At 36.8% G+C, this 23,519-nt stretch overlaps 1 protein-coding gene across 3 annotated transcripts in view; it reads right to left on the bottom strand.

The window, feature by feature from the left end:
- Positions 1 to 1,190: 1,190 nt before the first annotated feature.
- The window catches only part of CD200R1 (CD200 receptor 1), a 54,735-nt gene continuing 32,406 nt past the window's right edge, over positions 1,191 to 23,519 (bottom strand). For 2 of the 3 annotated variants that reach the window (XM_032299091.1, XM_032299090.1), the window contains 6 exons: positions 12,394 to 12,468; positions 10,518 to 10,829; positions 10,146 to 10,394; positions 5,148 to 5,253; positions 4,561 to 4,606; positions 1,191 to 3,766 (listed from right to left, as the gene is read on the bottom strand). In XM_032299091.1, the coding sequence (XP_032154982.1) occupies positions 3,644 to 3,766; positions 4,561 to 4,606; positions 5,148 to 5,253; positions 10,146 to 10,394; positions 10,518 to 10,829; positions 12,394 to 12,468 (911 nt within the window). In that variant the 3' untranslated portion in view covers positions 1,191 to 3,643. The remainder of the gene's footprint in view (positions 3,767 to 4,560; positions 4,607 to 5,147; positions 5,254 to 10,145; positions 10,395 to 10,517; positions 10,830 to 12,393; positions 12,469 to 23,519) is intronic. The other variant, XM_032299092.1, reaches the window with a different exon arrangement.

Here is a 23,519-nt window from a genome sequence, read left to right as displayed (position 1 = left end):
GATGCTGGAGAGGATGTGGAGAAATAGGAATGCTTTTACACTGTTGGTGGGAGTGTAAATTAGTTCAACCATTGTGGAAGACAGTGTGGTGATTCCTCAAGGATCTAGAACCAGAAATACCAGGTTGCGGTGAGCCAAGATCACACCATTGCACTCCAGCCTGGTTAACAAGAGCGAAACTCTGTCTCAAAAAAAAAAAAAAATTAAAAAAAAAAAAAAAAAAGAAATACCAATTGACCCAGCAATCCCATTACTGGGTATGTACCCAAAGGATTATAAGTCATTCTACTATAAACATATGCACACATATGTTTATTGAAGCACTGTTCACAATAGCAAAGACTTGGAACCACCCAAATGCCCATCAATGATGGACTGGATAAAGAACGTTGTACATATACACTATGGAATACTATGCAGCCATACAAAAGAATGAATTCATGTCCTTTGCAGGGACATGGATGAAGCTGGAAACCATCCTTCTCAGCAAACTATCACAGGAACAGGCAACCAAACACCACATGTTCTCACTCAGAAGTGGGAGTTGAACGATGAGAACACATGGACACAGGGAGGAGAACATCACACACCAGGGCCTGTTGGGTGTGGGGAGCTAAGGGAGAAATAGCATTACGAGAAATACCTAATGTAGATGATGGGTATTTCTTCTTTTTTTTGGTTGGACTTCTTTTCTCATAATTATTTTAAGAAATATCTACACATTGATACTTTATACTTTTTATTGCAAATAGTGAATTTTATAACTAAAATTATAAACATATATAATAAATATATATATTATATAAATCATTTATAATTATATATATTATAAAATATAAAACATATAATATAATTATATATTATATAATAATATATAATATATTATATAATATATAATTATATAATATATAATTTATTGTATATTATTAGTTTATAATTTTAGTTATAAAATTCAATATTTGCAATAAAACGTATAAAGTATCAATGTGTACATATTTCTCAAAATAATTATAATGAGAAAAAAAGTCCAACCAAAAAAAAATCTATTGTATGATCCTCTTTATGGAAAATTCTAGAAAATGCAAACTAATGCATAGCTACAGAAAGCAAATCAGAGCTTGTCTTGGAGGTGAGGGATGAAGAGAAACAAGAAGATTGTAGGGACAGGCTCACAAAGAAACAAGAAAATTTTGGAGGATGATGGATAAGTTTATTATCTTGATTATGCTGATAGCTTTACAGATGCAAAATTAGGTCAACATATACCTAACAGTACATTTTAAATATGTCAATATTTAACAAACTATACACTTAAATATATCAATTATATCTCAGTAAAGCTGTTTTCAGAAGTTTGCAAATGAAGCATAGACTCAATAGACGTATAATTATGATGAATAACTTTCACATAACTGGAGATGTTGAAAGACAGAGAGTCAGAGACAGAGAGAAAATTGACAAATCTAGCAAAGCAAAAAAAAAGATACAAAATGGGGTGGGGAGAAAATACAGTAAATGAGACATATAAAATGAGATTTGTAAAATGTAATTGACTGTGTAAGTAATCACACCTAACTCCATCTCAGCCTTTGCTTCCTGGATGACCTTGCTGACCTACCAGGTATAATCTCTAGATTTTCTAATTTGACAGGTCTAGCACGGGTTTGGAGAATATGTATAATTTTTTATATGATTATAATGTTCACCCTTGTTCCAGCCCATAATTGAGATTTTAGTACAATTATTTTCTGTACAATACAGTACTTAACTTTCATAAATTATCATGAAGTCTTTACTGTGATGTCATTTAACATGCCTGTTTTGACATTATCAAGTTAAGAGGTAAGTATAGTACTGTCTTACTTTATCAGTAATTTTTAAAAAGATGGTCTTGGACCTAACTAACTATGAGGCTTAGCTCAACCAGGGTTGGATGAAGAATTAATAAAGTTCAAGGACAGTGTAATCATGTCTCTTATGAACATTGCTTGGTCATATTTATATGCAGAAATCTAATGGACTGTGTTTTTTGGCCAAGTCAAAATGTTTTGATCAAAATATCAGGTACCAAGTGTCATTAGATTAGCTTTACATCCAAAATAGACTAAGAATCCTTTTAAGGATTAAAGTCCATAGTAACTGAAATGTCTAGAGGGAGAAAAATATAAGAGAAAATAGCTGTCTTAAAAGTCTCAGATGGCATGATTGAAGAATGAATACATTTTGTTTTAATTTCTATCATGACAAAAAAACCTTTTAATTTTTTTTCTTCTATGGAGCAAATAGACTTATTTTTTATAATTAAAAATAATTTCATGATATTAAAAATAATTACACATTGCCAATATTTGGCTCTACAGAAATATGGAGGGGAGGGACGTGCCATCCCATGGCCACTCTCTTGTCATGTAGCTCATATCTTATAAATAATGCCCCATGTCCTCTATGGTGCATATTTTGCTGCTGATATGGTCAGTAGACATTCATTATTCAATAAATGTATCACAGTAGAATGTATACCCTAAAAATACACGATTCCAATGTAGCACATCTGCAAAACTGTTAGGCATCAAACATCAACACCTCTGTAGTGATATAATGAGTTCAGAAGAAGCTAATGTTCTCACAGGTGCATTCACTCTCATACAAACATGACCAAAAATATAAATTCATTTTTATTAAATAGTATAATTCTTATTATAATCTCACATCATATTTAATCTGGTTGATTAAAAAGAAAAAGCAACTGTAGAAGCAGGAATCTTACAGATATTAAAATAGAAATTTAAAGAAGGGCACATTTAAACAATGTTGGAGGGAATTTGACATATGTATTTGACACAATTTGACATATATGTCAATGCTAAAATTTATAAACCCTTTGACATGACAATTCCACTTAAGAAAATTATCCTACAGATATACTCAAACAAAAAGAGACATAGTCACAAGAAACATTCTATGTGGTGGTGTTTATGCCACAAACAAAACTTAAAAGAAATAAACAAAACCTAAAAGAATCTAAATGTCCATCATTAGAGTTGTGTTTAATTAAATAATGATATAACTATACAATGGAATTTTATATAGCCATTAAAAAGAATGAGGTAGCTCTACTTGTCATGATATAAAATGATCTCTAAGACTTATATTATTTGGTTTTCATATGTATAGAACAGTATTGCAGTGTATTGTTCCCACTGGTGCCTTGACAAAGATATCTGTATGTATACATAAATAGACATATAAATGGACACATATACCATAGGCATATAGACATGTCATATGTACATAAAAATATTCTGAAAGGATACACAAGCAACTGTTCATGATTGTTCCTTCTTCAGTTATTTCTGGAGGAAATTTGGTTTTCATTATTTACTGTCCTGCAAAATTTGAATATCTGGTCATGAGCATGTATTTTCTTTGTAATATCAGTTCTTCAGAGAACTAGCTGGTAGCTAAGAATCTAAAACTCCAATTATACAAGGGTATAAATGAAAATTCATTAAAATGTCTTCTAAGAACCTTGGAAAACCTAATTTCAATATAAGTCTTCATTCTGGAACTGTAAGAAAATCAGACAGTAATTATAATGTATCTTGTGTGTTGTTGTTGTTGTTTGGTGCAAGAGTCCAACAAATTATAAAGCATGGAGGCTTGTGCCAGCTTCACTTTGTAATGCCTGAGATACCTTCACCTTGTTTGTAGTATCATAGAGAGGATTGTTTTTCTCTGTGTAGCTTGCATAGGGCTGCATTTCATCCTAAGAAAGAACTCAAAGTTAAAATCAACTCAAAATAATCTTTATAGAAACTATCTGTATTTTTGTAGCAGTAACTCAGCTCTATTTCTAACAGGTGCTCCAGAGTGCTTATAGTTGTGTTTCTGGGCTTATTTAAACATAAGAGCAGGCTTTGTTATAACATTTTATCAAAAAGTATTTATCAATTACACAAGTCTCTGTGTGGAGACAATGGCTCTGTGAAAGTAGGAATGGAGATGAATGAAGCGATACGAGAAGTATTCCAAAGGAGAGCTTTGGAGACTTAGTATGCTACTTATAATAAGAGATTGAGGGGCAGGATATGTTTTAAGTTTGTGTAAGAGAGAAATGGTGATAGTATTGAAAAGGAAAAGTCAGCAATTAGAGATGCCTTAGAAAGCATTTCATTGATGGCGTGTAACAACTCTTCTTTGGTACTTGAAGGAATTGTAATTATTTACCCAAACGTAAAAATTAACTTGCACTTTCTCTCCCAAGATCCTGCCCTAAATTGGTGAAAATAGACACCAATTCAGTTTCTCCAAAGATTACAGTCCAAAGGAGGCAAACATCATGTGTTTTAGGATATAGTTCATGAAGTGAAAATGTGGATCTAGAGTGATGTATAAATAGTATTTGATAGATAATTAACAAAGTAATCACACATATAAGCATTGTAAATCAGAATTGTTTGTTTTTCAACTGAAACACTAATATTGACACAAACTACAAATTAAGTTGCTAGATTTTCCAGACTATTGGCTTAAGTTTGTAAGTATTCTTTTTTATCTTACCTCCTCAACAACTGGAGTAGCTTCTGTTTTATTCCACTTATATTTTCTATAAAAATAAAATAAACTGAAGTGAATGGAGGAAACATCATTGTTTAGATTGAAAATGGGAAAAATAAGACAGTATTCTATTGACAATTGTGGTTAATTTTGATAGAAGCCATAATAAATCAGAAAGAAACTACTAGAAATGAGTGAAGAATACTGCTAGTGATTAATAACCCCAAGTAAGAATATTCTGGATTTTGAAAAAGGAAATGAAATTATGCAATATAAGCTTGACGCAATTGAATGTATGTAACAACTCCTCTTTGGTACATGAAGAAATTCTAATTATTTACTCAAATGTAAAAATTAACATGTACTTTCTCTCCCAAGATCCTGTCCTAAATAGCCTAATTTCCCAGGCATCTATGCAAAAGCAACCTAGCAAAATTTCTGTAATCATTCAAAGTAGTCCAAGTCTAATACCCTCAAGATTTGATTATGGGAAATTTGATGTTGACATCCTAATATACCCCAATCAGTTCCATATTTCTGACTCTTTTTTAGCCTAATTAAGCTGAAGAAGAAAAATCATCAGTCAATACCTGCAGCCACTGATTTTCAATAAAAAAATGAATCCCACGATGATCAAAATAATGGCAAGGATGATATATGGAATATATAATTTTGCCGATTTTTTGGCACCTGCAACTACAAACACAAAAATATAGGGTTCAAATGTGGTACAATCCAAATAATGTACTATCTTATTATTCAGTGACAAAAACAAGCAATGGGGAAAGGAGTCCCTGTTTAATAAATGGTGTTGGGAAAACTGGCTAGCCATGTGCAGAAAGCAGAAACTGGACCCCTTCTTGACACCTTACACTAAAATCAATTCCAGATGGATTAAAGACTTAAACATAAGACCTAACACCATAAACACACTAGAAGAAAATCTAGGCAAAACCATTCAGGACATAGGCATAGGCAAGGACTTCATGACCAAAACACCGAAAGCATTGGCAACAAAAGCCAAAATAGACAAATGGGACGTAATCAAACTCCACAGCTACTGCACAGCAAAAGAAACAGTCATTAGAGTGAATTGGCAACCAACAGAATGGGAAAAAATTTTTGCAGTCTACCCATCTGACAAAGGGTGAATATCCAGAATCTTCAAAGAACTGAAACAGATTTACAAGAAAAAAACAAGCCCATTCAAAAGTGGGCGAAGGATATGAACAGACACTTTACAAAAGAAGACATACATGAGGCCAACAAACATATGAAAAAATGCTCATCATCACTGATCATTAGAGAAATGCAAATCAAAACTACATTGAGATACCATCTCATGCCAGTTAGAATGGCGATCATTAAAAAATCTGGAGACAACAGATGCTGGAGAGAATGGAGAGAAATAGGAACACTCTTAACACTGTTGGCGGGAGTGTAAATTAGTTCAACCATTGTGGAAGACAGTGTGGCGATTCCTCAAGAACCTAGAAATAGAAATTCCATTTGACCCAGCAATCCCATTACTGGGTATATATCCAAAGGATTATAAATCGCTCTACTGTAAGGACACGTGCACACGAATGTTCATTGCAGCACAGTTTACAATAGCAAAGACCTGGAACCAACCCAAATGCCCATCGATAATAGACTGGACAGGGAAAATGTGGCACATATACACCACGGAATATTATGCAGCCACCAAAAACAGTAAGTTCGTGTCCTTTGTAGGGACATGGATAAACCTGGAAACTATCATTCTCAGCAAACTGACCCAAGAACAGAAAATCAAACACTGCATGTTCTCACTCATAGGTGGGTGTTAAACAATGAGAACACATGGACACAGGGAGGGGAGCATCACACACTGCGGTCTGTTGGGGGGAAATAGGGGAGGGACAGCAGGGCTGGGGAGTTGGGGAGAGATAGCATGGGGGGAAATGCCAGATATATGTGATGGGGAGGAAGGCAGCAAATCACACTGCCATGTGTGTACCTATGCAACAATCTAGGATGTTCATCACATGTACCCCAAAACCTAAAATGCAATAAAAATATAAAAAAATGCACTATCAAACCATAAAAAGACTTGGAGGAATTTCAAATGTATATTACTAAGTGAAACATGCCAATCTGGAAAGATTACATACTGTATGATTCCAATTGTAAGACATTATGCAAAAGACAAAACTAGGGGAATAGTCAGTAAATCATTGATTGACTGGTGGTGAGGAAGGAGGGAGGAATTGGAAGAGCAAGGAGGATTGTGTAGGACAATAAAGCTGTTCTGTATAATACTATACTGGTGGATACATGTCATTACACATTTGTCCAAACGCATACAACGTACAACACCAGGAATGAACTCTAATGTATAAAGTATGGACTTTGGGTGGTAGTGTTGTATCAGTGGAGGTTCAACAATTCTAATGAATGTAACACTGTGGTGCAGGATACCTGTAGGTGGGGGAGGTGGACATGGGCAAGGGCAGGGGTTATATGAGAAATTTCTGTACTTTCCACTCAGTTTTGCTGTGAACCTAAAACTGCTCTAAAAATTAACGTCTACTAAAAATAAAGTTATCTATATTTATATCCATGTCTATAGATATAGATGGCTCAATAATGTCTCACATTACATGAAATTGATATCTATAGTTTCATTTTCAATACTTCTGACCCATTAATAGTTTGAGAATTATTAAAATTGCTTGTTCAATGCAGACTCTACAGTTTTCAGCAAGACATCACCTTATATTAGGATTTTGTTGCTTTAAAGATTAATGAGTGGTGAATTTCTACCACTCTTTTATAGGCGAGTGTTTCTTCCCTCTAACATTCAAAAATGGGCAGTAATGGCATTTATTAATAAATAGGCAATTGTACGGAAGTTCCTTGAAAAAGTAACCCTAATTCTGCAATCATCTTTCTGCCAGGGCATTGAAACTAAAATGAATACATAGCAGGAACTCTATTTATTAGCTTCCAGCAGCAATACAAAACTCTGACAAGCATGCAAGTCAACAAAGGAATTGCCAACTTGAGAGGCAATGATTTGCAAACTATGCTCCTGGTGTTGCGTGAATATGGCTCAGGGGCAGCAGAAGGAGATGAAGTGGAAACTGAGCAGGCTGGTGTCTGGTCCTCCCACTTTCCTTCCAAAGTTGATGTTTTTAAATATTGAATTTTTCCATATGTTATATGAAAATAGAATGTTTGGTTTCACTGTTTAAAACAACATTTTTAAAAATCCTTGTTTTCCAAACACTAAGGTCTCTCTCATTGAGTGTGTACTAGAGAGGCTGACGATCCACGGTGCAAGGAAGACATCAGGGACATCCTTGCACTACATAGGAATTTGAACAAGAAGTTCCCTTCAATTCTGAGACACTATAAATCTGACATCATATTGGAATATGAAATGGTGAGATTTCATACATAACCAAGGCACAACTGCTCTTTTCAGTAAATACTACTAAAAAAATATGACTTAAATAATACATATTTAAAAAATGGTGGTTTCAACACATGAGATTTTTCTCTTCTCCCTCATTCAAACTTACTAAAGTGTTAGTAAAAAGATTTTTTTAGTGTAGATCTGCAAAGACAAAGTGAAGAGGGACGAAGACAAGAACAGATGAAAGATTTCACACTGTTTTTAAGTGAGAAATGAATAGAAAACTGGCTAATGATTTACAACATAGAATAAATAAAAACCTTAGTACACACAAAAACTCCAGGAAGCCTCTAGAGTAGGAACCACAAAATGTAGAAAAAGGAGTATGTGGAGGGGTGAAGAGTGGGGCTAAAAGTTCAGAGCTTCTCTAAAGTTTGTCTTGAGAACAGGCAGGTTGCCATGTCTCCTGCCCCATCTTAGGTCGCACACCTTTCCCAACCGGCAGGAAAAGGGGAGATTGGCCTAGAGAAGATGACCTGGAGAGACTCCAAAGTCAAGGATCCAGACATCAGGGAGGGTGAGAATAACATACCACACTGAATACAGGTATGAAGGAAAGTCTGATTCTCAACAGTGCTGCACTCACATGCACACTCGCACACTACACTGTTCTCTCCCTTCCCAAACACTGGTGGGCTTATCTCTCCAAGGCCAGAGACTGCTGAGTTGATTTCTGCAGAGCCTGAACAGCCCCAGAGAAAAGGCTTTCAGATATATAACAAATCTGCTAATTATTAAAAAATCACGTAGCTCGTTTTCACTGTACCGAAGCTAACTGGTTGGCAGACACAACCATTAACTAGTAGAGCTTTCAATTAGCTCATTAGTACTCACTTCAAAATGATCCATACCCAAGGACTACCAAAGAGTTAAGAAAAGTTTCATATATGAAGGAAAGAGTTAAATGTGTAGAAGAGAAAAGAAACTCAGGTTGCATAGATACAGGCTAAGAAGAGGATTGAGGCAATGAGAGTGTCCAAGACAATAGCTATACAGCAGGTCTAGAGGCCAATCGGGAGATTAGACCAAGCACGTAGAAAAATTCAAGAATGACTTTGAGAAAAAATAGAACTAACAGCTTACCTAATAAATCTGCCCATATGGAATATATTACTCAAGGGCTCTCTAGTTTTGTCAGTAGGCTTAATGATAGTTTACAACAGGTAACTACATTCTTAAGGAAACAAAAGAGGTAAAGCAATGATAAAGTCCAAAAAAGTGTCATTCAAAAGGGAAAGCATGAGTGTATTTCTTGATTCAGCACGTAACAGTACTTAAATATTCAGTTTAATGGGAACATAGGCTATTGAATGAACAATTGCATTACCTCAATTGAAGTTTGAAGGAAATGAAGAAGGTAATGTGAAATCCTCATCTACCATAAGAAGTTGTGATTACATAATGTCTAAATTTGATACAGTAAGAAATAGCACTATGCGCACATTATATAAAAATGGCACCAATTACTAGAAGAAACACTGGAAAATTTGAAAGTACCTACCTCTGGGGAGTTTAATGGAGATGGCAGTTGGATTGGAAAGACAAGGGTAGGGCTAATAGTTTTCATGAAGCCTTACAGAACAATTGCACTTTCAATATGTTTGTTGATATTTAATCATTTTAAAATAATAAGAAATGAGAGTAGGATGAGAGGAGAGTAAATAAACAGTGATGAACTGAATCATAATGTTATTATAAGACATTTAAGAAATTCAGTGATGAAAAGCCTAGAAAATAAAATTACACCAAACTAAAAATTCATAAAAGCAACTTATGAGTGAATGTATTCTTCTAATAAAACCATAATTATGTGCTTCAAAGTATACTTTGTTTTTCAATAAACCATAAGTATTATTTTTAAAAGAATACTCATGCCAATTAACTACTAACATGGAAGTGAACATTAATCATAGAATTAAATGGCATTCTGAAAAAGGGCTTTTTTCCACAAATGCTTGGACTGTTCTCTGAAACATATCTCTTTATTTTGGTCAGGGAAGAGATAAAAATGAACAGTAGAGAGAGCATCCTTGAACAAAATCTATTTGCACACCTCTTTTTTTTTTTTTTTCCTAATATAACTCCTTTAAAAGAATGGGGAAAAGTCAAAACTAAAACCATTACTGACCAGGAAGTAGCTCTATGTCCAGACTCCTGTTGCCAGTCAAATGGGAGACACGGCAGGTCACGGTAGACACATTGTGGCCCTCCCAGTGGCATGCACTCTTAACAGTCACTGTACCATTGTCCCAGCATTTTTGCTCAGTGACACAATCCCCCTCTGGGATCCAGGAGATCTGTGCAGCTGGCTTCCCTGCAACTGCCTTGCATACTACAGTTCCATTCCTACTTTGAAACAGGGTCACTTCAGGAGTAACTGCAGAGACGAAAGGGAAAAAAATGCTTCGGTTTTCACATAAAGCATATGGAATTCAGAGAGACACTTGCTTCAGTCACAAATTTGGTGATGTGAAATACCACAATATGTGATGCTCCTTACCTAACACTTCGAGGTGATATCCATGATAGAAATTCCCACCAGGTGCGCCCATTATGCATCTGTAATACCCGTCATGAGTGATGGCCACTGGACGAATCTGAAGGTCCAAATTCTGATCAGGTCTAGAGACCCAGGTTATTCTCTCATCAGTACAGTTGGTTTCCTTGGTCTCATTTGTTTCTTTCTTGTAGGCTTTTTTACAGGAAGGCTGGTCTTTCAGGATTATTTCCCATGTTATGATCAAATATTTTAATGTGATAGGGCAGCAAAGCACAGCATTTTTACCCATCAGTATAGGCCATGAAATATTTACTGGACGCATACATGAAAGGAGAATGATAAAAGAAAATAAAGAATTTCATGTGTTACATTTATTAACTTATCACATTGAGTTACACTAGAACATAACTTTGCTGATCTTATTCCAAAATATTAGACTTTCATAAAAAATTAAAATTCACAAAATATAAATAATATATTGAAACCAATCCAGAGATTAACCAATTTTCTCCTGTATTATGTATTATTAGAAATATAATACATTTGATAAAGTATTTTGATATTCACTCAGAAGTTTTAATATCAAGGAACAAAGAGATTGTAAATTAAACAACAAAGGCAATGTTCTACATCTAATCTTTAGATGGTGGAAACTATTGTCTTTATCATGCAATTTATGTGCCACAGGAAAGAAAATGGAAAAATTAGTGATGTGGTTGTCTCCTCCTCAGCTCTGATGAGCACAAAAAGTCTATCTCTATGTTTTTGTTTCAGACAAACATAAATGTGATAAGTATTCATATATAGTTCTTTCTTTTAAAGTAACTAATATGGCATTTGGGTTGAACTAGCTAGAAATTTTGTTAAGTTCATTTTTCATTTAAGGAATCACAAAATTGGTAAAATACATAGATCTTTAAAAAAAAAACACTTATTTCACAAGTTGAGCTATCCCATAAAAATGAAAAATGATTATGCCTACTGATGAGAGATGCTTAGAAATATTTATTTCTTCTGAAAGTGTAGTGTGATATATAATTTTTAAGAAAGATTTATTTCCCTTTAGATATTTTTCATTAAAAGTATTTTATAGAAAATCCATGAAATTATCAAATATAGCCTTTAGATGAGTTTTCATTCCTTCCTATTTAGTCACACATACACTTTCAGGTAGTTCAGCTGTGAACTTAACTCACAGATTTTATTTCTGTATACCCAATCCAATTATCAACACTATGTGCGTAAGTTGATCCCTGTCCATCATTTAAAGGAAAAGTTAAGCCCTGCATCCTACAAGCATCTTCCAAAATAGAACCTCACACATCCCATAAATCAACAAGTTGGTGACTTGGTAAGGGTTTGGTGAGAGGTAATTAGTCATCTAAAGTATCTGTCACTACTCACCTATAACAAAGGTGTCAGTGATTTCATCACTATAGCATCAGCAGAATCAGCTATAAAGGGGCAAACCTTTATGTGGATGAAGGATGTTTTTGCTAAACCCTGTATTTAATCTCTCTCCTATCCTGTTTTGGTGTCACCTGTCTCTTATATGGTTTGTACTCCAGCCCTTGTATTTCACAGCAAATTAATAAACACATAAATAGATGAAGAAAGAGATAGTACTTTAACATAGATCTGAGAGGTAGTTAAATCCCTGCTTCTTCCGCCACTCCACCTTAACAAAGCTTCAGAGGCTTGTTTGGAGAACAATTAGAGGTTGGGTCATTCAGGATCCTTCATATCACAGTACTCAGATCACCACATTCTTCAAGTAGTCATAAGGCTGGCTTCCAGTCAGGCCATCCACTAATATTTCTAAGAAAGCTCAACTTTCCATCCCTCAGTCCTGGCCATGACTAAGGAAGCATATTACCTTCTGTGGGAAATGCTGAATTGTTCTGTGTAATCTGTGTTCCATCCATACATGAACTGCTTGAGGCTAGAAAATCTTTAGAGAAGAATAAATGAAATCAATTTTATGTACTTAGAGTGGAAGCCAGCATTTCTTCACAAAGTCTTATTCAACGTGATAGGCAATCAGTTAACCATAATTAAAATTACACAGAAATCAGTGTAAAACATGCAATACCATTGATTTGATTTAAAAAAAAAAAAAAAGGAAAGAAATCATTGTAAAACAGAAGTTAGAAGTCATGTCATCCAATGTGTTAATATCTTGAAAATTATAAGTGGTTAATCGGTAATTCTCCTTCATGATATACTTTGTTTTGAACTATTTTGAAAATGGTAAGCCTGCGTCTACTGCATCCTTCTTCCCCAGCCAGGAAGATTGGTCCATGTGAGCAGCTCACATGAGCTGGTCCAGTTATATCCCTTCCTTCAGCTACCACTTCTAAATCAAAGTTATTTGGCCCAATGTTGGGCATCTCACCCAGGTAAATACAGCATTGCCCTCTCTCAAGAATTTTAGAAGCCAAACTGTGAAGGGTCCATCCATCTCTGTTCGTTTCTCATTTTATTCTACTTATTAGAGTACAAAGGGAAAAATATAGCAGAAGCAAATGTCAGCAAGGTGGCTGACTGAGGCCCCTGGTGCACATCTCCTCCACAAGAAAGGACCAAGCAATGAATAGATGGCTAAGATTCTACTGGAGTATCAAAGGGAGAGTGCAGGAGTGCAGCAATGTGGCGATTCCTCAAGGACCTAGAAATAGAAATTCCATTTGACCCAGCAATCCCATTACTGGGTATATATCCAAAGGATTATAAATCATTCTACTATAAGGACACGTGCACACGAACGTTCATTGCAGTACTGTTTACAATAGCAAAGACCTGGAACCAACCCAAATGCCCATCGATGATAGACTGGACAGGGAAAATGTGGCACATATACAGCATGGAATATTATGCAGCCATCAAAAACGATGAGTTTGTGTCCTTTGTAGGGACATGGATGAACCTGGAAACCATCATTCTCGGCAAACTGACAGAAGAGCAGAAGATCACACACTGCATGTTCTCACTCATAGGCAGGTGTTGAACAATAAGAACACATGGACACAGTGAGGGGAGCACTACACACTGGGGTCAGTTGGGGGGAAATAAGGGAGGGACGGTGGGGGGTGGGGAGCTGGGGAGAGATAGCAAAGGGAGAGATGCCAGATGTAGGTGATGGGGAGGAAGGCAGCAAATCACACTGCCACGTGTGTACCTATGCAACAATCTTGCATGTTCTTCACATGTACCCCAAAACCTAAAATGCAATAAAATGGAAAAAAAAGGAGTGGAGAGGTGCCTGTGGTCATCAGAAGCTCAGGAGGGAAGCATAAAAGCACCGTGCCTCTGGCACCCCATTTTCCTACTTGGTGAACATACATACAGACCAGCTGAGCAGCTGGGGAACTGTGCCCAGGGCCTGAGAAATAACCTTGTGTTCCCACTCCCAGCAGACATGCCCCCAGACTGGCTGACTGGCTGCCTACCCACTCTAGAACCTAAGAAACCCAGTGGGTCCACCCCTGGAAGACATGCCCTGAGGATAGCCAAGCAATCATGTGCTTGTGCCCCTGGCTGGGGAAACAGCCCCATAATCCCAAACCCAGCAAGCCAGATGCCAGATTGAATAACCCACCATGTGTACACAAGCACCCATGGCCTGAAAAACAGACTGGCAAACCAACTCCCAGCAAAGCTGTGCCACTGCTGCCACCAACTCACCACCTAGGTCACAGGAACATTTGCAAACATCACTAAAATGGATTATATATGAATAAGTTTTATGCTAAGGAGCCTATACCATAAAATCAGAAGAGGCAACAATTGCACCAGATGTCTAAGTATCAACATAGAAAAACATCAAACATAAAAAAGCAAGAAAATATGATAGACCCCCCCAAAGGAACACAGTAATTCTCCAATAACGGAGCCAATTATAAGGCAATATATGAAATGCCAGAAGAAAAATTCAAAATAATAATCTTAAGGAAGCTCAGATAAAGGAGAATACAGATAAACAAATAAAATCAGGAAAACAATTTGTGATTTAAATGGAAAATTCAACAAAGAGATAGCTGTCATAAAAAAGAACCAAACAAATTTTAGAGCTGAAAAAGTCAATTAATGAAATATAACAATTTTTCAACAACAGTATGGAAAAATTAGAAGAAAGGATTTCTCAACTTGAAGATAGGTCTTTTGAACTAATACATGAGGATTTAAAAGGGAAAAAAATTTTTTTAAATAAAGTTTACAGGATTTACGAGACACCAGTAAGCAAAAAACGTTCACATTATAAAATTCTGGAAGGCAAAAAGAAAGAAAAAGGCATAGAAAACACATTTAATAAAATAATAGCAAAAAATTTTGCAAGTCTTGGGAGAGAGAGAGATATCCAAATCCAGAACGTGCAAAATTCTCCAAATAGATTCAGCCCAAATACATCCTCTCTAACGGACTAAGAGACATTTTTAGTCAAATTATCAAAAGTCGAAGACAAAGGAAGAATTATAAAACCAACGAGAAAAGCATCAAGCCAAATATAAGGGAATCCCCATTTTACTGATAGCAGATTTCTCATCAGAAACCTTACAGGCCAAGAGAAAATTGAATGATGCATTCAAAATGCTGAAAGAAAATAACTGTCAGTCAATATTATATCCAGCAAAACCACCCTTCAGAAATAAAGGAGAGACAGTCAACAACCAGAAAAAAAAAATCAAATGACAGATGTAAGTTCTCGTCTATCAAACAACCTTGAATGTAAATTGATTCAATTTCCCAAGTAAAAGATTTAGACTGGCCAAGTGGATTAAAAATAAAGACCCAGTCAGGCATGATGGCTCATGCCGAGGAGGGCGCATCAACTGAGGTCAAGAGTTTGAGACCAGCCTGGCCAATATGGTGAAATCCCATCTTTTCTAAAAATACAAAAATTAGCCAGGCGTGGCGGCAGACATCTGTAATCCCAGCTACTTGGGAGGCTGAGGCAGGAGAATTGCTTGAACCTGGGAGGTGGAGGTTGCAATGAGCCAAGATCATGCCACTGCACTCTAGCCTGGGCAACAGAGCAAGACTCCATCTAAAAAAAAAAAAAAGAAAAGAAAAAACCACTCGTTATCATGAGAACAGCGTGAGGGTAACCACCCCCGTGATTAAATTACCTCCCACCAGGTTCCTCTCACGACACATGGAGATTATAGAAAATAAATTCAAGATGAGACTTGGGTGGTGACACAGCCAAACCATATCAGAAGAGGTCTACTTTCAGTTTTCTGTAGAGGGCTAGCCAGCTGTCCCAGCACCATTTATTAAATAAGGAATCCTTTCCCCATTGCTTGTTTTTGTCAGGTTTGCCAAAGATCAGATGGTCGTAGGTGTGTAATGTTGTTTCTGGGTTCTCTATTCTGTTCCATTGATCTGTGTATCTGTCCTTTACAACTACCATGCTGTTTGGGTTACTGTAGCCCTATAGTATAGTTTGAAGTCAGGTGCCTCCAGCTTTGTTCTTTTGCTTAGGATTGCCTTGGCTATTTGTGTTCTGTTTTGGTTCCGTATGAATTTTAAAATAGTTTTTTCTAATTCTGTGAAGAATGTCAATTATAGTTTAATGAGAATAACATTGAATCTATAAATTACTTTGAACAATATGGCCATTTTCACAATATTGATTCTTCCTATCCATAAGCATGGAATTGTTTTTCCATTGTGTTATCTATGATTTCTTTGGACAGTGGTTTATGGTTCTTCTTAAAGAGGTCTTTCACTTCCTTATTAGCTGTATTCCTAAATATTTTATTTTTTTGTGGCAATTGTGAATGGGAGTTCATTTGTGATTTGGCTCTTGTCTGTTGTTGGTATGTAGGAATACTAGCAATTTTTGCACATTGATTTTTGTATCCTGAAACTTTGCAGAAGTTATTACTTACCAGGTTAAGAAGCTTTTGGGCTGAGATGATGGGGTTTCCTAAATATAGAATCATGTCATCTGCAAACAAAGATAATTTGACCTCCTCTATTTTTATCAGAATTTTTTTGTTCCTTTCTTTTGTCAGCAACTTCCAATACTATGTTAAATAGAAGTGGTGAGAGAGGACATCCTTGTCTTGTGCTGGTTTTCAAAAGGAATGTTTCCAGCTTTTGCCCATTCAGTATGATATGAGCTGTGGGTTTGTAAAAAGATTAACAAACTTCACAACCCATTAGCTAAGTGGACAAGGAAAAATGGAGAAAAAACAAATTAATAAAATCAGAAACAAAAAGGAGACATAATCACCGAGACCACATAAATACAGATGATCATTAGAAACTATTATGAACAACTACACACAAATAAATTCAAAAGATTAGAGGAAACTGATAAATTCCTGGATACAGACAACCAACCAACTTTAAACAAAAAAGAAATGGGAAACCTGAGCATTCCAATAATGAGTAATGAGATTGGATTAGTAATGAAAAGTCTCCCAAAAAAGAAAGTCCAGAAACAAATGGCTTCACAGCTTAATTTATTTTTAATTACAAAGATTTTTATTCAGGTTTTTTCCCTTTATAAGATATATACTATAGCTGGGTTTAGTAAAGACCCTTTTGAAACCATTCCTGTGCTGAATAATATTCACATAATTAAAATACATCAATCTTATTATTTCCTCAGTAGCTTTTTTAAAAATTATATTTTAAGATCTGGGATACATGTGCAGAATGTGCATGTTTGTTACACAGGTACACACATGCCATGGTGGTTTGCTGCACCCATCGACCCATCATCTACATTAGGTATTTCTCATAATGCTCTTCCTCCCCTATCCCCCACCCCCTACAGGCCCCAGTGTGTGATGTTCCCCTCCCTGTGTCCATATGTTCTCATTGTTCAACTCCCACTTATGAGTGAGAACATGCGATATTTGGTTTTCTGTTCTTGAGTTAGTTTGCTGAGAATGATGGTTTCCAGCTTCATCCATGTCCCTGCAAATGACATGAACTCATCCTTTTGTATGGCTGCATAGTATTCCATGGTGTATATAAGCCACATGTTCTTTATCCAGTCTATCATCGACGGACATTTGGGTTTGTTCCAAGTCTTTGTTATTGTGAACAGTGCTGCAATAAACATGAGTGCATGTGTCTTTACAGTAGAATGATTTATAATCCTTTGGGCATATACCCATTAATAAGATTGCTGGATCAAATGACATTTCTGGTTCTAGATCCTTGGGAAATCACCACACTATCTTCCACAATGGTTGAACTAATTTACACTCCCACAAACAGTGTTAAAAATGTTCCTATTTCTCCACACCCTCTCCAGCAGCTGTTGTTTTCTGACTTTTTAATAATCACCATTCTAACTGGCATAAGATGGTATCTCATTGTGGTTTTGATTTGCATTTCTCTAATGACCAGTGATGATGAGTTTTTTTTTATATGTTTGTTGACCGAATCAATGTCTTCTTTTGAGAAGTGTCTGTTCATACCCTTCACCCACTTTTTGATGGGGTTGTTTGTCTTTTTCTTATAAATTTGTTTAAGTTCCTTGTAGATTCTGAATATTAACCCTTTGTCAAATGGATAGATTGCAAAAATGTTCTATTCAGTGGGTGGCCTGCTCACTCTGATGAGCTTCTTTTGCTGTGCAGAAGCTCTTTAGTTTAATTACATCCTATTTGTCAATTTTAGCTTTTGTTACCATTGCTTTTGGTGTTTTAGTCATGAAGTCTTTGGCCATGCCTCTGTTCTGAAGGGTATTGCATAGGTTTTCTTCTAGGGTTTTATGGTTTTAGATCTTACCTTTAAGTCTTTGATCTATCTTGAGTTAATTTTTGTATAAGATATAAGGAAGGGGTCCAGTTTCAGTTTTCTGCATATGGCTAGCCAGTTTTCCCAACACTATTTAATAAATATGTAACCCTTTCCCCATTGCTTGTTTTTTTAGGTTTGTCAAAGATCCGATGGTTGTAAATGTATGACATTATTTCAGAGGCCTCTGTTCTGTTCCATTGGTCTGTATGTCTGTTTTGGTACCAGTGCCATGCTGTTTTGGTTACTGTAGCATTGTAGTATAGTTTGAAGTCAGGTAGCATGATGCTTCCAGCTTTATTCTTTTTGCTTAGGATTGTCTTGGCTATGTGGTCTGTTTTTTGGTTCTATGTGAAATTTAAAGTAGCTTTTTCTAGTTCTGTGTAGAAAGTCAATAGTAGCTTTGATGGGGATAGCACTGAATCTATACATTACTTTGGGCAATGCGGTCATTTTCCTGATATTGATTCTTCCTATCCATGAGCATGGAATGTTTTTCCATTTGTTTGTGTCCTCATTATTTCCTTGAGCAGTGGTTTTTAGTTCTCCTTGAAGAGGTCCTTCACATCCCTTCACATCACATCCCTTCAGATCCCTTGTAAGTTGTATTTCTAGTTATTTTATTCTCTTTGTAGCAATTGTGAATGAGAGTTCACTCATGATTTGGCTCTCAATTTGTCTATTATTGGTGTATAGGAATGCTTGTGACTTTTGCACATTGATTGTGTATCCTGAGACTTTGCTGAAGTTGCTTATCAGCTTAAGGAGATTTGGGGCTGAGAAGATGAGGTGTTCTAAATATACAATCATTTCATCTGGAAACAGAGACAATTTACCTTCCTCTCTTCTTATTTGAGTACTCTATATTCTTTATTTTGCCTGATTGCCCTGGCCAGAACTTCTAATACTATGTTGAATGGGAGTGGTGACAGAGGGCATCCTTGTCTTGCGCCAGTTTTCAAAGGGAATGCTTCCAGATTTTGCCCATTCAGTGTGATATTGGCTGTGGGTTTGTCATAAATAGCTCTTATTATTTTGAGATACATTCCATCAATACCTAGCTTATTGAGAGTTTGTAGCATGAAGGTGTGTTGAATTTTTTCAAAGGCCTTTTCTGCAACTATTGAGATAATCATGTGGTTTTTGTCTTTGGTTCTGTTTATGTGATGCATTACATTTCTTGATTAACATATGTTGAACCAGCCTTTCATCCCAGGTATGAAACCAAGTTAATTGTGATGGATAAGCTTTTTGATGTGCTGCTGGATTCAATTTGCCAGTATTTTATTGAGGATTTTCACATTGATGTTCATCAGAGATATTGGCCCAAAATTTTCTTTTTTTGTTGTGTATCTGTCAGGTTTAGGTGTCAGGATGATGCTGGCCTCATAAAACGAGTTAGGGAGGAGTCCCTCTTTTTCTATTGTTTGGAATAGCTTTAGAAGGCATGGTACCAGATCCTCTTTGTACCTCTGGTAGTATTTGGCTGTGAATCTGTTTGGTCCTAAACTTGTTTTTGGCTGATAGACTATTAATTACTGTCTCAATTTCAGAACTTGTTATTGGTCTATTCAGGGATTCAACTTCTTCCTGGTTTAGTCTTGGGAGGGTGTATGTGTCCAGGAATTTATCCATTTTTTTCTAGATTTTCTAGTTTATCTGCTTAGAGTTGTTTATAGTGTTCTCTGATGATAGTTTGTATTTCTGTGAGATTAGTGGTGATATCACCTTCATCATTTTTTATTGTATCTGTCTGATCCTTCTCTCTTTTATTCTTTATTAGTCTGGCTAGCAGTCTATCTATTTTGGTATTCTTTTCCAAAAAACCAGCTCCTAGTTTCATTGATTTTTTGAAGGGTTTTTGTGTCTCTATCTCCTTCAGTTCTCCTCTGATCTTTGTTATTTCTTGTCTTCTGCTAGCTGTTGAATTTGTTTGCTCTTGCTTCTCTAGTTCTTCTAATTGTGATGTTAGAGTATCAATTTTAGATCTTTTCTCCTTTCTCCTATGGGCATTTAGTGCCATAAATTTCTTTCTACACACTGCTTTAGCTGTGTCCAAGAGATTCTAGTACATTGTGTCTTTGTTCTCATTGATTTCTAAGAACTTATTTATTTCTGACTCAATTTTGTTATTTACTCAGTAGTCATTAAGGAGCAGATTGTTCAGTTTTCATATACTTGTGTGGTTTTAAGTGAGTTTTTTAGTCCTGAGTTCTAATTTGATTGCACTGTGGTCTAAGAGACTGTTTGTTATGATTTCTGTGCCTCTGCATTTGCTGAGGAGTGTTTTACTTCCAATTATGTGGTCAGTTTTAGAATATGTGTGATATGGTGATGAGAAGAATGTATATTCTGTTGATATGGGGTGGAGAGTTCTGTAGATGTCTAGTAGATCCAGTTGGCCCAGAACTGAATTCAAGTCCTGAATATCCTTATTAGTTTTCTGTCTCGTTGAACTGTCTCATATTGACAGTGGGATGTTAAAGTCTCTCACTACTACTGTGTGGGAGTCTAAGTCTCTTTGTAGGCATCTAAGAACTTGCTTTATGAATCTGGGTGCTCCTGTATAGGGTGCACATATATTTAGGATAGTTAGCTCTTCTTGTTGCATTTATCCCTTGACCATTATGTAATACCCTTCTTTTTTTTTTTTTCTTTTTTTAATCTTTGTTGGTTTAAAGTCTGGAGAATAGGGTTGCAACCCCTGCTTTTTTCTTTTTCTTTTTTTTTTTTTTTTTTGCTTTCCATTTGCTTGGTAAATATTCCTCCATCCCTTTACAGCTAGTGCTCGACTTACAACCACGATTGGGACCGGCAGACCAGTCGTAACGTGATTTGGTCGTAAGTTGAGTAGGCTATATGTACAGTTGAAATGGTGCACGCAGAGATGGTAGTGCTGCCGGAAGCTGGTCCACACTGTCGTATGCCCAGCTGAGCAACGTTTGCGCTGCCAGACGCGGAGCAGTCGTGGCTAGCGATTGTGGTCGTAAAGTCAAATGGTCGTAAGTTGCATAGGTCATAAGTCGATCAATACCTGTGTATTTTGAGCCTATGTGTGTCTTGGCACATGACATGGGTCTCCTGAATACAGAGCACCAATGAGTCTTGACTCTTTATTCAATTTGCAAGTCGGTGTCTTTTAATTGGGGCATTTACCTCATTTATATTTAAGGTTAATATTGGTACATGTAAATTTGATCCTGTCATTATAATGCTAGCTGGTTATTTTGCCCGTTAGTTGATGCAGTTCTTTCATAGTGTTGATGATCTTTACAATTTGGTATGTTATTGCAGTGGCTGGTACTGGTTTTTCCTTTCCGTATTTAATGCTTCCTTCAGAAGCTCATGTAAGGCAGACCTGGTGGTGACAAAATCTCTCAGCATTTACTTGTCTGTAGAGGATATTATTTCGCCTTCACTTATGAAACTTAGTTTGGCTGGATATGCAATTCTGGGTTGAAAATTCTTTTCTTTAAGAATGTTGAATATTGGCTCCCACTCTCTTCTGGCTTGTAGAGTTTCTGCAGAGAGATCCACTGTGAGTCTGATGGGTTTCCCTTCGTGGGTAACCCTACCTTTCTCTCTGGCTGCCCTTAACATTTTTTCCTTCATTTCAACCTTGGTGAATTTGACGATTATGTGTATTGGGGTTGCTCTTCTTGAGGTGTATCTTTGTGTCTTCTTAGATTTCTTTCTTCAGTATTTTATGGGTTTTTTTGCAGAGATCTTTCATCTCCTTGGTTAAATTTGTTCCTAGATTATTTATTTATTTTTGCAGCTATTGTAAAATGAGATTGCTTTCTTGAGCTCTTTTTCATCTGGTTTGTTGTTTGTCTATAGAAATGCTACTAAGTTTTCTATGCTGCATTCCAGCCCAGATACTACACTTTTCCCATGGTCTTTGCAACCCACAGACCAGGAGATTCCCTCAGATGCCTTTGCCACCAGGGCCCTGGGTTTCAAGCACAAAACTGGGTGGCCATTTGGACAGATACCAAGCTAGCTGCAGTTTTTTTTTTTTTTTTTCATACCCCAGTGGTGCCTGGAATGCCAGCGAGACAGAACTGTTAACTCCCCTGGAAAGGGAGTTGAAGTCAGAGAACCAAGTGGTCTACCTCAGTGGATCCCACCACCACAGAGCCCATCAAGCTAATATCCAGTGGCCTGAAATTCTCACTGCCAGCACAGAAGTCTAAAATTGACCTGGGATGCTTGAGCTTAGTGGGGGGAGGGGCATCTACCATTACTGAGGCTTGAGTAGGTAGTTTTCCCCTCACAGTATAAACAAAGACACCAGGAAAGTCAAACTGGGCAGAGCCCACCACAGCTGCGCAAATCTGCTGTTGCCAGATTGCCTCTCTAGATTGCTTCTCTCTGGGCATGCCATCTCAGAAAGAGAGGCAGCATCTCCAGTTGGGGGTTTATAGATAAAACTCCCATCTCTCTGGGACAGAGGACTTGGGGGAAAGGGTGTTTGTGGGCTCAGCTTTAGCAGACTTAAACATTTCTGCCTGCTGGGTCTGAAGAGAACATTGGACCTCCCAGCACAGCACTTGAGCTCTGCTAAGAGACAGACTACCTCCTCAAGTGGGTCCCTGTCCCGCATGCCTCCTGACTGGGAGATGCCTCCAAGCAAGGGTTGACAGACATCTCACACAGGAGAGCTCTGGCTGGCATCTGGTGGGTTCCCCTCTGGGATGAAGCTTCCAGAGGAAGGAACAGGCAGCAATCTTTGCTGTTCTGCAGCCTACGCTGGTGATACCCAAGCAAACAGGGTCTGGAGTGCACCTCCAGCAAACTCCAGCAGACCTGCAGCAGAGGGGCCTGACTGCTAGAAGGAAACCTAACAAACAGAAAAGAGTAGCACGAACATCAACAAAAAGGACATCCTCACAGAAACCCCATTTGAAGGTCACCAACATCAAAGGCCAAAGGTAGATAAATTCATGAAGATGAGGAAAAACCAGCACAAAAAGGCTGAAAATCCCAAAAACCAGAACGCCTCTTCTCCTCCAAAGGATCACAACTCCTCACCAGCAAGGGAACAAAACTGGACCAAGAAAGAGTTTGACAAATTGACAGAAGTAGGCTTCAGAAGGTGGACTAGAATAACTCTTGGTAAATTGGGATAAAAAGAAATTTTCTCAACTTAAAGAATATCTACAGAATAAAGCAGAAGCAGGAGACGGAAAAAGATGAGAGTCCTCACCTAGTTCACCTAGTTCAACTTTCTAATTCCAT

Source organism: Sapajus apella, unplaced genomic scaffold (assembly GCF_009761245.1).
Source record: "Sapajus apella isolate SASKATOON/1434 unplaced genomic scaffold, GSC_monkey_1.0 scaffold40, whole genome shotgun sequence".
NCBI classification, from domain to species: Eukaryota; Metazoa; Chordata; class Mammalia; order Primates; family Cebidae; genus Sapajus; species Sapajus apella.
The sequence above is the reverse complement of the archived record's forward strand: the minus strand, read 5'-3'. Positions and strand labels throughout refer to the sequence as shown.